This window comes from Erpetoichthys calabaricus, chromosome 1 (assembly GCF_900747795.2).
Source record: "Erpetoichthys calabaricus chromosome 1, fErpCal1.3, whole genome shotgun sequence".
NCBI classification, from domain to species: domain Eukaryota; kingdom Metazoa; phylum Chordata; class Cladistia; order Polypteriformes; family Polypteridae; genus Erpetoichthys; species Erpetoichthys calabaricus.
Window position 1 is genome coordinate 260,668,749 of NC_041394.2, and position 16,576 is coordinate 260,685,324.

The following is a 16,576-nucleotide window of genomic DNA, read 5'->3' on the forward strand; positions in this document are numbered from 1 at the left end:
CATCACATCAAGCTTACATTGTAGTCGCTCGAAGCAGACAATAAAAGACCTAGGTTAAAGGTACTTGACCTGTATGTGCAATACATATTCTTATATTCTACTGAGCTCAAAGAAGACAACACACAATCTAATGCATTTCTGGATACATTACAGACACCACAAATAGATGCTTTAAGTGCTGAGGAACTGGATAAACCTCTAACGCTAACAGAATTACTAGATGCTGTAGAAGGGAACAGCCCGGACACAGACAGGCAGACACATTGCAAGCCATCACCACACGTTTATTTACACAGTTACACTATTATATACAAAGTCTTAAGTGCACCACACAAACCCCCACCGACTCCCAAAGTCCAGGCTTCCAGCAGCCACTTTCTTCTCTCTCTTCCAACACAACACTCAGGGCCTCTCCTGCCGCCTCCTCTGACCTCGTCCGCCTCCTCACCCGACTCCAGCCTTGATTGTAGGGCGGCGGCTCCTTATATAGGCGGCTGATTGAGGGCCGCACCCGGCCACCTGCCACAATGCGATAAAGTCATTTCAAAGCGGGCAATCAGCAGGCCCTGATGGTTACCCCGTAGAATTTTATAAGAAATTCTCCACTCAGCTAGCTCCCCTCTTATTGGCAACATTTACAGAAGCTAGAGACAACCAAATACTACCTCAAACATTTCATCAAGCATTAATCACCGTCTTTCCTAAACAAAATAAGGACTTGTTACAATGTGCATCATACAGACCAATTTCACTCCTGAATAATGATGTTAAGATACTCTCAAAAATTCTAGCTAGAAGGATGGAGAAAGTGCTGCCCTTGGTAATATCACAGGATCAAACTGGATTTATTAAAGGCTGACATCTATCTTCCAATCTCCGACGCTTGTTTAATGTTATATATTCACCAGCAAAATCAAACACCCCAGAGATATTACTATCATTAGACGCAGAAAAAGCATTTGATATGATTGAATGGAACTACCTTTTCACTGAATTGGAGAAATTTGGGTTTGGCCCGAATATTTGTACATGGATCAAACTACTGTATACCAATCCAGAAACTTCAGTTTGTATTAACAACATTTGTTCAGACTACTTTAAGCTAGAACGTGGTACCAGACAAGGATGTCCCTTGTCGCCACTGCTGTTTGCAATCGCCATTGAACCACTGGCGGTTCACTGCCGAAATTCTTATCAGATAAAGGGAATTGTCAGAGAAGGACTGGAGCAGAAAATTTCTCTATATGCAGATGATATGGTTTTATATATATCAGACCCAGAAAACACTGTCCCTGCAGTTTTAACAGCACTAACACAATTTCAAAAGATATCTGGTCTTAAAATTAATCTGAATAAAAGTATACTCTTTCCAGTGAATTCACAAGCATATAATATTAGATTGGACACCCTACCTTTTACCATAGCAGATCAGTTTAAATACCTAGGGGTAAATATCACAAGTAAACATAAAGCTCTTTATCAACAAAATTTTTCCGTCTGTATGGAAAAAATTAAGCAAGACTTGCATAGATGGTCAACCCTTCATCTCACTCTAGACGTAAGAATTAACATTGTTAAGATGAATATCCTTCCTAAACTTCTTTTTTCTTTATTTCAAAATATTCCAATATATATCAATAAATCGTTTTTTAAACCGTTAGATTCAACAATAACCTCATTTATTTGGAACTCAAAGCACCCACATATCAGAAGAGCGACCCTACAAAGACCTCAGGCAGAAGGTGGCATGGCTTTACCTAATTTTCAGTTTTATTACTGGGCAGCAAACATATAAGCCATAAAAACCTGGACACAAATAAATGAACATACACAGACTTGGTCCACAATAGAAGTAAAATCCTGTAGTACTTCTTTATACTCCCTGCTCTGCTCTCCAATAAATTCAAGTTATCACAAATATACTAATAAACCAATTGTGCTTTACTCACTCAGAATATGGAACCAACTTAGAAAGCATTTTAAGATGAAAATCTTTTATCTGTGGCACCTCAGCAAGAGAACCACCTCTTTCAACCCTCGCAAACATATCCAGTTTTTAATACCTGGAAAAGTTTTGGGATTAAAATGCTCAGAGATCTTTATATAGACAACATATTTGCATCTTTTGAACAATTACGTTCAAAATTCAACCTCCCAGCCACACATCTCTTTCACTATCTTCAAATTAGAAATTTTGTTAAACAGAAATTGCCTGATTTTCCCCACCTCACACCCTCCACAATGCTGGAAAAAATACTGCTCAATTTCGAGGAATTAAACACCATTTCTGCATTCTATAAAATCCTATTAGAGTCCCTACCTTTCAAAGATCCAAGAGGACTTTGGGAAGAAGATCTCTTAATCAATATATCAGAAAAGGAGTGGAAGGTAGCAAAGCAGAGAATTCACTCGAGCTCCATATGCGCAAAGCATAGAATTATTCAACTAAAAATTATATATCAAGCCCATCTGTCTCGCTTAAAACTGTCCAAAATGTTTCCAGGGCAAGATCCAACCTGCGAACGCTGCAACCAAGCTCCTGCCTCACTGGGTCACATGTTCTGGGCCTGCACCAAACTAACGTCATTTTGGACCAAAATTTTTAAGTGCCTTTCAGACAGCCTTGGTATCACAATTCCTCCTAACCCATTAACAGCTGTGTTCGGTGTTCTTCCAGACGAACTTGAAGTGGAGAAGGACAAGCAAACGGTGATTGCATTCACTACACTTTTGGCACGCAGACTTATTCTGTTAAATTGGAAGAATCCTAACTCTCCTCTGATAAGTCAATGGGAAACCGATGTTTTATATTATTTGAAATTGGAAAAAAACAAATTCTCAGTTAGAGGATCTGTACAAAATGTTTTCAAAACCTGGCAGGATCTAATCAATATTATTTTAGAATAAGAGAAATAACTATTACCGCATTTAATTCCCTTCTCCATCTCTTATTTACCTATATATTTATTTCTCCCTTTCTTTTATTTATTGTTGCCTTATTAAAAAGCCCTAAGCAATTCTCCTTTGGCTTAGCTCTCGTTCTCAGGAGTGGGGTTTGATTTGTCTTCAATTTTGTTTGGTTATAAATTGATCTATTTGTATGGAATGATTACAATAAAAATTAATAAATAAAAAGCTAAAAAAGAAAAGCGCTATATAAATGCAAAGAATTATTAAATAAATAACATTCATTATCTCGTTACATTGGAACCTGTCAAGAGGTGGGACTATATTAGGCAGCAAATAAATAGTCAGGAGCGGCATGGTGGTGCAGTGGTAGCGCTGCTGCCTCTCAGTAAGGAGACCTGGGTTCGCTTCTCGGGTCCTCCGTGCGTGGAGTTTGCATGTTCTCCCCATGTCTGTGTGGGTTTCCTCTGGGTACTCCTGTTTCCTCCCACAGTCCAAAGACATGCAGGTTGGGTGCACTGGCGATCCTAAATTGTCCCTAGTGTGTGCTGGCCGAGATTTGTTCCTGCCTTGCGCCCTGTGCTGGCTGGGATTGGCTCCAGCAGACCCCTGTGACCCTGTGTTAGGATATAGTGGTTTGGAAAATGACTGACTGAACAGTCAGTTCTTGAAACTGACATGTTGGAAGCAGGAAAGGATCAGGCAGTAAGGATCTGAGCAACATTGACAAGGGCCAAATTGTGATGGCTAGACGCCTGGGTCAGAGCATCTGCATAATGTAAGGTTTTGTGTGGTGTTCACAGTATACAGTGGTTAGTACCTACCAAAACTAGCCCAAGAAAAGACAACTGGTGAACCGGCAACAGGGTCATTGCCACTCAAGGCTCACTGATGCACATGAGAAGCGAAGGCTAGCATGTGTGCTTTGATACCACAGAAAAGTTACTGTAGCACTAATTGCTGAAAAATGTAATGCTAGCCATGAGAGAGAGGTGTCAGAACACAGGGAGCATCGCAGCTTGCTATGTACCATCTTAAACTTTGAGCCTTGCTGAAGAATGGGCTGCAGTGAAAATGCTCAGTGAAGATAATGGATTCTTTTTTTTTATTGAACAAGTGCTATGTACATAATTCCTGGGGCACTTGAAAAGCTACATGATTAATGGGAAACCATTAGAGTGCCAAGTTAAAATGTGGTTTTGCATAATTAGTTAATAAATAAATAAATAATATAAACACAGTTTGTGCATGAGAACCTGACCACTCAGTTGTCAGTTGCAATCATATTAACTTGTAGTGTCTTGCATTTGAATGAAATGAATAGTGGAGAGATTAATCACATTTTAATATAGCACCATGCAAATCCCCAAGAAACCATTCTACTATATGCTTTAAACATGGGTACAGTTATCCATCCAACTATCCATCCAGTTTATATTTGGCTTTTCAGTTCAGGATCACTGGGAGCAGGCTCTGATAGCCTGGAACCCACCTTTGATGGCATACCAACATCACAATAGACTATAATTGCACTATGGACCCTTCTCCTTTCGTTTATGTCCACACTTCCATTTATGTACTCATTAAAGAAAACAAAAAAATTATTTGTGTTTCAGACATTCAGCATTGGCCAGGCATTTGGGTGACTTAGTTCATAATGTTTTGAAGTACACCTACCTCTCTAATGCCACAAACATGTACTGCATGAATTATGTTAATGCAAGTGCATAATCGCAGAGATGTGTAGTTAGCAGGCTTGTTAAAACGGAATGCGTCATTGCTGAAAACAAATGATCTAACACTAATTTTGGGTGGTTCGTTAGATTTTTGAAACCAAAATAATCTTGTTTTATCATAACAAGTAGGATATGACAAATGTAGTGAAAGTACATATGTTGCATATCTGAATTGGACAAGAGTGAGTTGGATTTTTTTCTCCAGTTAGAAGTAATTACTGCACTTAAGATCAGTCCAATTCATTGGCAAATTGTGGATTATTAGACAGGTATAAACAAAAACAAAGTCTTATCACTTTGTGGCCTGTCAGAAGCTAACAGCACCTCAAACCCAAAACACAACTACACACACACAGTCCTGGTTTCAAATCCAGTGCTTTTATTTACAGTAACATGTACCTCTTACAAGCTTCCTTCCCTTGATATCGTAGTAGCTCCCACACAACACAGTACAGCCCAGTAATACTGTCAGTCACTCTCTTTGCTCCTTCTGCTTGCCTCCACTTCTCCCAATCAAGTGTTATTTGTCTCTTCTCCTGACTCCATCTCTCCAAGTGGAGGACTCTTTTAATTCCTGACCATGGAGTACTTCCGGTACTCAATGTATTGCCTCCAGGAAGCACTTCCAGGTTAGACAGAAGCACAGTGGTCCTTGTACAGTCAATATACAGTAATCTCCAATGGCAGCCTCCACAGAACCTGACTGGTCAGCCCAGTGGTACCTCACCTCCCATGCTGCCCTGAAGATATCCATACTGGGGCTTGCCAGACATGATGCTGCCACCGAGTGTTTTGTGAGAATTTTCTGTCCATAACAGGCAGTCACCCACTGTCCTGTGTCTCCCAAGCCCAACCAGTGTGTCCTTCTGGGGCATTTGGGATGCCAGCCCCTGTGTAGTTGCTGCTGTAGCATCCTTCTGTGTTCATATCCTGGCATGAAAAGGGAATAGCGTTGCTTCCTTGCTGACCTTCCTTTATCATGGCCTCCTGGCTCAGGTCCATCCTGAATGGAAAGCCAGTTCATCCCTTACATCTTATATGAGGCAACCTAAAAAACCCTTAACAAAGGCTGTTTTTTTGGGAATTATGAAATAATATTAAATTGACAAATTTGAATTCTCCAAAGTAGTCTTAGTTAGGACAAATCTAATAAAAGAGAGATTTGAAAAATTAAGAAGCATCATGAGTTTGTGACATTTGAAATGTGAATTAATTTGACATTTCCATTAAATGTTACTGTTCTGTAAGCGTTATTAGCACACGCGAATAAGAATTTCACTTTAATCTGTACACATGAAGATAATGACCCTATAACACTATTTTCCAGCTGATGTTATCTCATATACTGATGCAAACATTAATCTCACAACAGCAAATACTACAAACCTGACAAGATGATTTTCTGACAAACCAGATTTTAAACGTTTATTGTTACAAAAGCAGCTTTAAAGAGTTTGTATAAATGTTCTGTATTATTTTTGGCATTCACTAATCTTAGTGAATATGATATTGTTTGATTTTTTTTTTTTTTACATTTTTTTTTTTTTTTATTTTAAGCGATGTTTCTTTTTCAGTTACTGGACAGAAAATGACAGTGAATAAATGCAATATTTAAAATCAGGCAGTGCATGATGTTTATATCATTAAACCCTGTGCTGAAACCCCTACTATAAATGCCTCGTATTTGTTGTGACACTGGGGTGGGCGTTTAGGTGATCCCCTCTCTGCCACACATTATACTTCTTAACAAGCCTAAAATAACCTACATTATTGCTGTAGTAATACTTTAAGGTTTGAAATTTAAAAAGTTTTTTCAAAACTTTACATCTTGATCTAAGCTTTTGATTATGAAAAAGTTTGTTTTGTACCTCTTCTGTCTATCTAAATCTAACTTTGACAAACAACTGAGTGACTCTCGTATTGAATTTTAGTGGCAAGGTATTGAGTCTTCTAGATACAGTACTGTATATAGTTGCCTTTACATAAGGAAATCTGCACCCTGTGTTAATAAGGCAAGTGTAAAGCACAGAATCTCCAACACATGCACACACAATGCTGTGCTGTGTGAAAGTGACACTCCTACCTTGGGTTACATTACGACCATGCAGGCAACTTTAGTCTCATCCCTATATGGAATGTGACCGATTAGGTAGGTGTTAGGCTTTGCAGTACATACCAGATCAAAGCTGTGTCCTTTTCAGGCTCCTGGTGCCACTTGATACAACAAGGTTAATGAAATCTACACCTCTTCAACAATGTAAGAGGAAAAAGTGACATTAATGTAATTCTTTTCAGTAAAGTAGACACTCTCGGTTTCATGAGATGATGTAATATCAAAACTATTTTCCTGTAGGAGTGAGTTAATCAGCTTTGTTCTTCTACACTTATTAATCTGCTATTAGTTAACCAATTGAGCAAAATGCTTTTAGGTTACATCTCACTGTTCAGTCATGAATTGTTAATATGTCCACAGTAGAACCTGAACTGTAGAAACATTGAGTTATATTGTTCAGTTTTGCACATGTATTCTGATGTGCCTCTTTCTGCTTTAAAGTGAAATAAACCTTTCAGCTATGATCGGAAGTAGTTAAGCAGTTACAGAATAAAATGTTTTATTGTTGTATTAAACATACTGATTTATTCACTAGTACTGAAAAAAATATCAAATCTTATCTAACCTATTTTAGTGGTTAACTGTTTAAAGAAAAAAAGAAATATCTGCACTATTTTTTTTTTTTTACCATCTCAAAAAGTTAAAAAAATGCAGCATTCCAACAGAATGTTATAAATCAAAACTTCTTTATTCTAGAAGTTTGTTCTTTGATACCACAAGTAACTGGTATCACATATGAAAAATTGTTAATCTTGAGAACCGCTCATTATACTTTATTTTTAGAGCAGACACATACATTTTGTAGTAGGACTAGACATTATGCCAAATTGCATCTGCTGTTTGTTCATTTGCCATTACATAATTAATCAAGCTAATAGTTACGTATTTTAAAATAGATTTGGTTTTCAAATGTGTTAAGGAAATATCTTAAATAAAACCAGAGACCTAAGTAATCAATGCCTCTTGGCAGACACTGTAGCTATATCATCATCACCATGAACAGCAGTCTGTCTATATGAAGGAGTTTCTGTTCTTGTAAATGCAAAATGCTCCATTTAGGATATGAATGTCAATATTTGATAAAATATTGTTTTTAAACATACTTCATTTACCTGATTTTAGAGCTGTAATTCTATAGCTTCTGCTTTATAATATTATTCTGGTGATTCACAAGACTTGTAGTCATCCAAACAAGGATTTGTAGCTTATGCTATATGTTTGCTTATTTTCAGTTTGCTATTACAAACAGTTTTCTACAAACAAAACCTTTTTCCATTAAGTTTCCCAATTCATGCGGTAGACAGCAATAGTAAAGTCACATATCAGACAAAGGAGATGGGTTACTTGAGCTCATATGAGTAGTATTTTTGTTCTGTCAGTATTTAAATGTGTGTGTGTGTGTGTTTTTTTAAAAGCAATAATCAATATACAATATACAATACCTGCTTCAACATGCGCAATTTGAGATGCAGCTAAAAAGCTGTAAAATTCTCACTGGGTTTCAGAGTTTCAGATATTGACAATACATTTTTGAAGTATACATTTTGAAAGCCCACATTAAAACAACAAAAAAAAGCAAAATAAGGACGGACAAGCGCAATATAGGACAAAGTAAAATCTTTTCAAGACAGAAAATACAGTAAGAAGATCCTTAGAGTGCAATTTGGTAGAAGATTCTTTTCCAAAGAATCAGATGATACATACTGCTATTTTGTTATTTGCAAGAAACTATAATTTTGAACTGCCCAAGCTTATGAGAAAAAGTGGAAGTTATTGCAACTACAGGAAGGCCTGGAAACCATGATTATGGTATGTACCAGCTTACATCTATTACACTTGTAACCCCAAATTCAGACATGTCAAATTATAGCCACATATGCTGCATAAAACAGCACACTTTTTTAACAAAAATTTCTTTGGCCAAGAACAAAAAGTTGCGCCTAGAAGCAGTAAGAGTTTGCATGGGATATTGGCTTGGACAGGGAAGCACATTCATTACACTCATAATGATCACTAAACAACTAGGCATCTTATTTGCTATAAAAAGGTGATAAGTGGACAGGGTCAAGTCCTGATAACCCTGGGATGCTTGCAGTCCTATTACAGCATGTAAAGAATGCCTTGATGTTGCATTTATTGGTCAGACTGAGTAGTTGGTGTCTTGTTTTGTAGTGCATGTGGGTTATTTGGATGTGGCAGTGATTGCTTAGAAGGTCACACATGCATTGAAAAAGATGTGGGAGCACCATGGGATCACGTAACCAGCTGTCACAGCGCTGCTATTAATACCTTGCACCATGGTCAGAAGTATGGCTGCCTGGGTCCCTGAGTAAAACCTTGGATTGTTGGATGGTAATTTACTCTGGTTGAACGTAATTCAGGGCATCCATCAGAATGTGATTACAAACTGGTGTCTGTTATCAATTTGCTCTTTCCATGTGGTTGAACTTATTTTGGTAGAAAGAATCTGTGCAAGGCATCTCGACTACACTATGCTTTTCAAAACACTCTGGTTTTCAATTTTCTTTTTTTTTTCTTCTTTTTATTCCCCCACCAGATGTTCGATTACTGCTTAATGATGACAATCTTCTCAGGGAAGGTGCTGCGCAGTATGTATCTCTCTCTTTATCAATCAGTAATTGCTCAAAATCTGTCTTTTTTATTTTGTGTAGCAATACAGTTGTATGTGGCAACAAATAATTTTAATATTTCCTGATATTTAGTATTAACCATAAATAGTACAATATGCTTATGAAACAAAGTAGTTGCAGTATAATTGACTAATAAAGAAAATCAGGTTCCTGAAAGTTTAGTGGAAAGTGGATTAGTTGTATAGCTTGTAAAGAAAAAGAATTACTAAAATATGTGTAAATTTTATTTGCAGTGCTTTTGCACAGTACAGTGTGGACCAGTTTACACCAGTAAAAGTTGATGGAAATGATGAACAGGTGAGGAAAAAAAATTGGACTCAATAAGAATAACCTAATAAAGAAAAATAACTCTTCTGATTACTAATGTTCAGCAAACTGATTAAAAATCAATTTTTAAACACATTATTAGTGTTACATTATCCATTTAAAGAAACAGAACATTTAATTAACAAAACTATAATTTTAACATTTCTGTTATTGCATTTTTTTGTTTGTTTTTTGGGTTAAAGGTCTTAATTACAGAGCATGGTGACATTGGAAATGGTAGATTTCTGGATCCCAAAAACAAGATTTCATTTAAGTTTGATCATTTGCGCAAAGAAGCCAGTGACCCACGACCTCATGATGTAGATAATGCGATTGAATCCTGGAGGAGTGCTGTAGATGGTGCTGTAAGAGCCTACGTTAAAGAGCACTATCCTAACGGAGTCTCCACTGTAAGTATAATGTGTGCCTGTAAAATTATGTTCATTACAGAACAAATTACAACAGCTTTTGCAATATGTTCATTGAATATATGTAGCAAATATTAACTTTCATACTGAATTCTTTCCATAAAATGTTTACTTTCTTTGGCAATGACATCAAGGTTTTTCATTCAGTTAAAGATTTGTTCACTCTATATGGTAATTTAACTATGCTCATTAGCTCACATGAAGTAAAACTCATTTTACTAGTTGGTATATGGTGGAAGTGTGCCATCCATATTTTTCATTCTAGAATCCTGTTACAGAAGGGTTCATTTAAAAAAAAAAAAAGATTGTTTGTGTGGATGCTTCTTGCCAGCCATGTGATCCCATTTATTGTTATAGTGGAACAGTCTTCTGCATAATATGCTTCAAAAGATCCTATTGGTTTTGTCTGTTCAGTGATAGGAATGTGCATGTTTGCCCCATAACAGAGTAGTTTAGTAATATCAGCCCTTTGTGTCATCATGTAATCATTGTAATTTATTGCTTGCTGCATTTGCTTTGCCAAAACTGTGTATGTTGTTCTTTGTTAGTCACTATTTAAGTTCCTTATACACATATACGTTTCTTATGTACATATTTAAGTTTCTTATAATCTTCAACCTTAAAGAAAAACATATAATACTTATAACACCTTGTCAGCGGTGGAAGCCAATTGTTCTTATTGGGTGTCCAATTCTCCAAAAATCTGTAAGCAAAAGAAATTACACATTTTATTTATTGTGTCTTTATTTTGAAACAAGCTAAACTTAAAACTCTGTCTTTACATTAGTTTGAGTCCTGAGGTTGGTGACGATGACCAATCTTGGTAGTCCAGCTATGCACAATGGTGTGAAAAAGTTAAGTGCATCTCATAAACAAATAAAAAGCTTTTTATATAACATGTTTGGACAAAAGGACACTTGATTATCATTTCATTAATATTGATGGACAAAGGTGATCCAAGATTTTAAAAAGTAACATTGAAAAATGACCCTTTGTACTCATTTGTACTATTTAAATGAAGCGATGCACAATTTCCTTTTGCAAAAAAATTTCAGCACTAGCTTTATCATTGGATCATGTGCCTAAAATCAGAATCAGATGCACTCCAAGCAGATGTGAATGAATAGAGAGCACATCATTAGAGAGCATCCTTTCAAAAATAATAATTTTGTATTAGCAATTGAGATGTGTGACTACGACAGCCTATGATCAAAAGTGTTCTCTGGGGTCTTCATAAGAAAGACTGTTAATGCACATGAGTCTAAAAAAGGGTTTTAAAGCTATTTCCAGCCAATTTGTTGCCATTCACTGCAAATGTGTAGGCAGCACAACTTTGCCCTACATGTGGGATTATAAAAGAGGAAGCATCTGCTCTCATAAAAAATATAGCTGCGTGACTGGTGAAAATACTGACATTTCTGGTTATCTTTCCATTACAGAATCATTCATGAACTCCAAATTGTAACAGGCAGTATTTGAGAAACTAGGTTGGACTATCTGTCAAAAAGTAATAATGTACTGACCCAAAACTCAAGCAAATCCATCAAAGAATGAATCATTGTACTACCAAAGCAGGAGATCTCCTCCACATTTAAAAAATGTTAATATTTTATAAGACAAGTAGCCGTTCGTGCAAATATTAAGGTATTTTGAAAAAATAAGAATTTTACTGGCAAGACTAAAAAGTAAATATGTTTTCTACTGATAGTGTGCCTGCTAGATGTTATTTCACTATTATTCATAGCACCATTTTCATGTTATTAAAGGTTCAAAAGATATCATTGCAAGCAGTTGAGGCTTCTGCTTCATTTATAAAAAAATCTTGAAGATATACATATTAATAACAACTAAATCTTCATTAACATGACACATTCACATCCATGTACAGTAACTTAAAATTACTTATATTTAATACTTGTATATGAACCAAACAATCGAGCTGAACTGAAAAACAACCACATAAAATTATAGTGTCTTACTTTTTTTTTTTTGAGATCTATTTATATGAAGCATGATAAATCATTACATTTATTAAGCATGCTAGATACAACTATGTTTAATTTAAATATCCAAAATGCCCCATGTTGCATCAAACATCTGTTAACAGTTTTCACCTCTTAGGTAATGTTCAGCAGTCTCTAATTATTATGGCAGTCACAGAAAAACAAGATATGGTCCAAAAACACACAATGTTGATGGCCACTATCCATCATGTTTTTCCTCACCAGCTGCCCACCTTCTTTCTCAAACTGACCATCCCACATTTCTCAGGAGTGTTATGTTTAATGGAACGTATTGGGAAATGCACATTTATTTCAGAAACAGAAAGAATTTTCTTTTACAAAGACTGGGAATTAAAGTCAAAAACCAGGTAACACAATTAGTTTTTCAAATCAGAAAACTTAGTCGTAATCAGAATAGAAATTCAAAATGTAATTCAACAGTAAAATCATATTAAATAACCAGGGCCAAGACAGTGAGTGTGACAACCTGACTATTGAGTGCTAAACTTTCTACTACAGACTCCAGTTCATTAGCTGTATCTGTTTGTCGGAGAAAGCAGCTCACCGCATTACAATTGATTAGCTAGTATCAGGAGGGCAGAACCTAGCAAACATGGTAAGCTGTGGTGGCTTTCTACATGACTATGTGACACATGTAAAGTATAAAAAAAAAAAAATAAAATAAAACTTTATTAAGCAAGAAAAATGTTGACTTAAATGTGAATGTAAAGCTAATATATTACCATCAAATAAAAAAAAAAATCAGAATGGGTTTCCAATGGTCAACACTAATACAGTATTTATTATTTATTCTAATGTGTATTCCATGATCACACAATAATTTGCCTTAAAGTATTTCAGATATCTTTCTCTAATAGTATTTTGCATTAACTTTTTAGTGTTGTTACATAACGTAGAGTCTTTTCAGCATAATACTAGGGGCAAGTGAACAAACGTGGGGTTTGTATTCATTGTTGAGGGACATTTGTTTTATATGGAAGAGTTTTTGTGCCAAAATTAATTGCAGTTAACTATATTGTAATGCATATGCATGTGGTGCATGCAGTTCTGGTACAGTTTTATCATGTCATAATTAAAAACGTATCAACCAAATAATTGCTTTTCAAAACGGCACAAAGTTTTTGTCTCACGTTAAAATGAAATGCAAAAAGCTTATTTGATTTTAATTCATGTCCATAGACCAGTCGTCACAACTAAAATCAAAGCAAGCGTATTACGTTTTGTGTAGTGTCTGTTCCCAGCATATTACATTTCGATTCAAGATCATGCACTAGTTATGCTAATTAGTGTCAACAGGAGGGGTAGGAGGTCTTGCAATTAGTGTGTTCACCTGGTGCTAAAGATGCTGAATAGTGAGTTGATAAGGTCGGGGATCTGCCATCTTATTGAACAAGTGGAAGCAAGCAATGTACTGTAAATGATGATTTACTTCTCTTAGATTATTAGAAAAGGGCGGGTGGAATAGAACTAGCAACAGGAAAAGAATATCCAGCTGCTACAGCAGCATCATTAGAACAGATTCAAAAGCTAATGTCCCAAAGAACTGCAGCGTATTATTATGTAGATCATCAACTGAGGCATCTGAACACAAATATTACCCTAAATATGTTTTTTAAATACCTGTAAATGAGGATGACGGTACTGGCTGTTACTGATTTTCTTGATGTATTAGTCAGGAGAAGAATGGAACACTATAAGGCATGGACAATACGTTATTTAGACAACTTAACATAACAGTAATGTTTTTCAGTGAAACCTAAAAAATACTTCTCATTGTTTTGTTTAATCACACTACATTGCCGCCATAACACAAATATTTAGAAGTGGAACGCCTCCTACCCCAACTGTTGACATTGCTTGCCCCACCTTTCAATGCTGATTGGTCATTTAATTACATTCAGCTTTGGCATGATTAATTTGTGGTCTTCAATCAAAATGAAATAAACTCAGAGCAGCTACTTGGCAAAATCCAATATGTTTGCTTGCTTTTAGTTATGACACATGATCTGCGGAAATGAATTAAAATGCAATACTCTTTTGTATTGCATTTTAAACTGACATGAAAATTGTGTGCTATAGTGAAAGCAATTGATAATTTGATTGATATGTTTTTAATGTAAAGCCATTCTCAAAATTAAATGCACCCAGTGCATATGCCTTGCGTTGCAATGTAGTTGACACATTGGATTGCATTTAATTTTGTCATAAATAACCATCTATAGATGGGTCAGTAACCTGCTGAGTAAGATATATCAAAAAATACTTAAAGTGTAGTGCTAGTTCAGTAATTAACTGTCTGTTCTAAATTAGTTCAATTAAATACTTAAGCAGATACACCAGGACAAGATGAGACAAATGTATCTAGGTGATTTTTCTGACCATTTAGGTTTTACCGCTAGACACTGCCATTCCAGCTTGCAACAGATTGTCAGAGATTTGTTTCATTGTGGCCAAAATTATATGCAATACTGAAGAGACTAAGAATGGCACTCCATTTTTATAATTTACTAACAAAATACCCACGATTCGCAGTGGCGAAGTACTGCCTTAAAATTGTTATTAAGAAGAAAAGTAAACATTTTTAAACTGAGGGAAAATATACAAATAATTATTTAAGGATCTCTTTGTATACCACGTTGTCAGTTCGGCCCTCCGGGTGTATTATGACCAAGCTGTGTGCTGAGCTTACTCTTGAGCATGCAACGTACAGTTGGCCATGTGAAAAGCAATCTTGCCTCAAATCAATGCCAACCTTTTGTAGGGTTTGTCCCTGAGACTTATTAATTGTCATTGCGAAGCAGAGCCTTACTGGAAATTGGAGGCGTTTGAAATATATAACGGGGATGCGAGAAATAAAAAGCCACTGCCAGTAAAAATAGTTGCCTCAATTAGGTTCTTTTGAGACACGTGACCTGAAGTCTTGTGCCGTTACAAAGTTTCGGTGGCTGTACGCAAATCCACAGTCGGCTTTTTTGAGCCAAACCTGTTGTTTTTGTATGAGCTGCTTTTTATTATTGGGATCGTACCTAGAAACAGAAGCTCTATTAACTTGTGGATTTGCGTGCGAATATTTAGCTACAGCGTCTCTATGAACCTGTGGATTTGCCTGGGAGTATTTAGCGACAGCGTCTCTATGAACTTGTGGATTTGCCTGCGAGTATTTAGCGACAGCGTGTCTATTAACTTGTGGATTTTTCTGTGAGTATTTGGCGGCAGCGTCACAAAGTTGTTTACGTCTAGCTGCATCAGGAAATGTACCACAACGTCTGACACGCCTCCTTTTTACTGTTTTTTCACAGCTTGGATTGCTGCTGTCATAATCGGTTTGAGTTTCATGGTTTGTTGCAATTACGTTAGTATTTGCAGGACTTGTTGTGTTGAAGTGACATTCGGCATCAGTCAAGTGTTGTAAGCATACAACCGGTTTCATCGATAACTTTGCATCCAGCTTTTGAGAGTTGAAACATTCATAAACATCAAAGTATCCACTACTCAAATCGTCACCTGTGAATCTAAGATGTTTAAGAGGCATTGGCGGTTCTCCAAACGTGTAATATAGGCAGGAAGCCAACTACGTGGGAGGCGTGGGGATGGGGGGCGCAATATAGGCAGGCAGCCAACTACGTGGGAGGCCGGGGGACGCAGGACGCAACCCTGCCTCACACGGCAACCGAGCTGCAGGCTATGGACGTATATATGTACATAAGTAGGATTCAGTTATGACCGTTACGCGTAGAATTTCAAAATACAACCTGCTTAACTTTTGTAAGTAAGCTGTAAGGAATGAGCCTGCCAAATTTCAGCCTTCTACCTACACGGGAAGTTGGAGAATTAGTGATGAGTGAGTCAGTGAGTGAGGGCTTTGCCTTTTATTAGTATAGACTAGCAAAATACCCGCGCTTCGCAGCGGAGAAGAAGTGTGTTTAAAGAGGTTATGTAAACATATATATATATATATATATATATATATATACATAAACATATATACATATATACATTTATATATACATATACACATCCACATATATAAACATATATCAACATATATATATACACATACATATACATACATACACACACACACATATATATATACATATATATACATATATATACATATATATATATATATATACATACATATATATACATATATATACATATATATATATATGTATATATATATATATAGACACATACAGACACATATATAGACATATTTGTATATCTACATATATATACATATTTGTATATCTACATATATATATACACATATATACATATATATATACATATACATATTTGTATATGTACATATATATACACATATATACATATACATATTTGTATATCTACATACATACACATATATCTATCTATGTATATTATATATATATATATTATATATATA

At 35.9% G+C, this 16,576-nt stretch overlaps 2 protein-coding genes across 2 annotated transcripts in view; both read left to right on the forward strand.

The window, feature by feature from the left end:
* Window positions 1-16,576, forward strand: part of cav2 (caveolin 2) — a 516,729-nt gene that overhangs the window by 435,219 nt on the left and 64,934 nt on the right. The window lies entirely within an intron of this gene.
* The window catches only part of LOC114661323 (F-actin-capping protein subunit alpha-2), a 97,488-nt gene that overhangs the window by 62,574 nt on the left and 18,338 nt on the right, over window positions 1-16,576 (forward strand). The window contains exons 3-5 of the mRNA XM_028814540.2: window positions 9,314-9,365; window positions 9,641-9,704; window positions 9,917-10,123. Coding sequence (XP_028670373.1) covers window positions 9,314-9,365; window positions 9,641-9,704; window positions 9,917-10,123 — 323 coding nt within the window. The remainder of the gene's footprint in view (window positions 1-9,313; window positions 9,366-9,640; window positions 9,705-9,916; window positions 10,124-16,576) is intronic.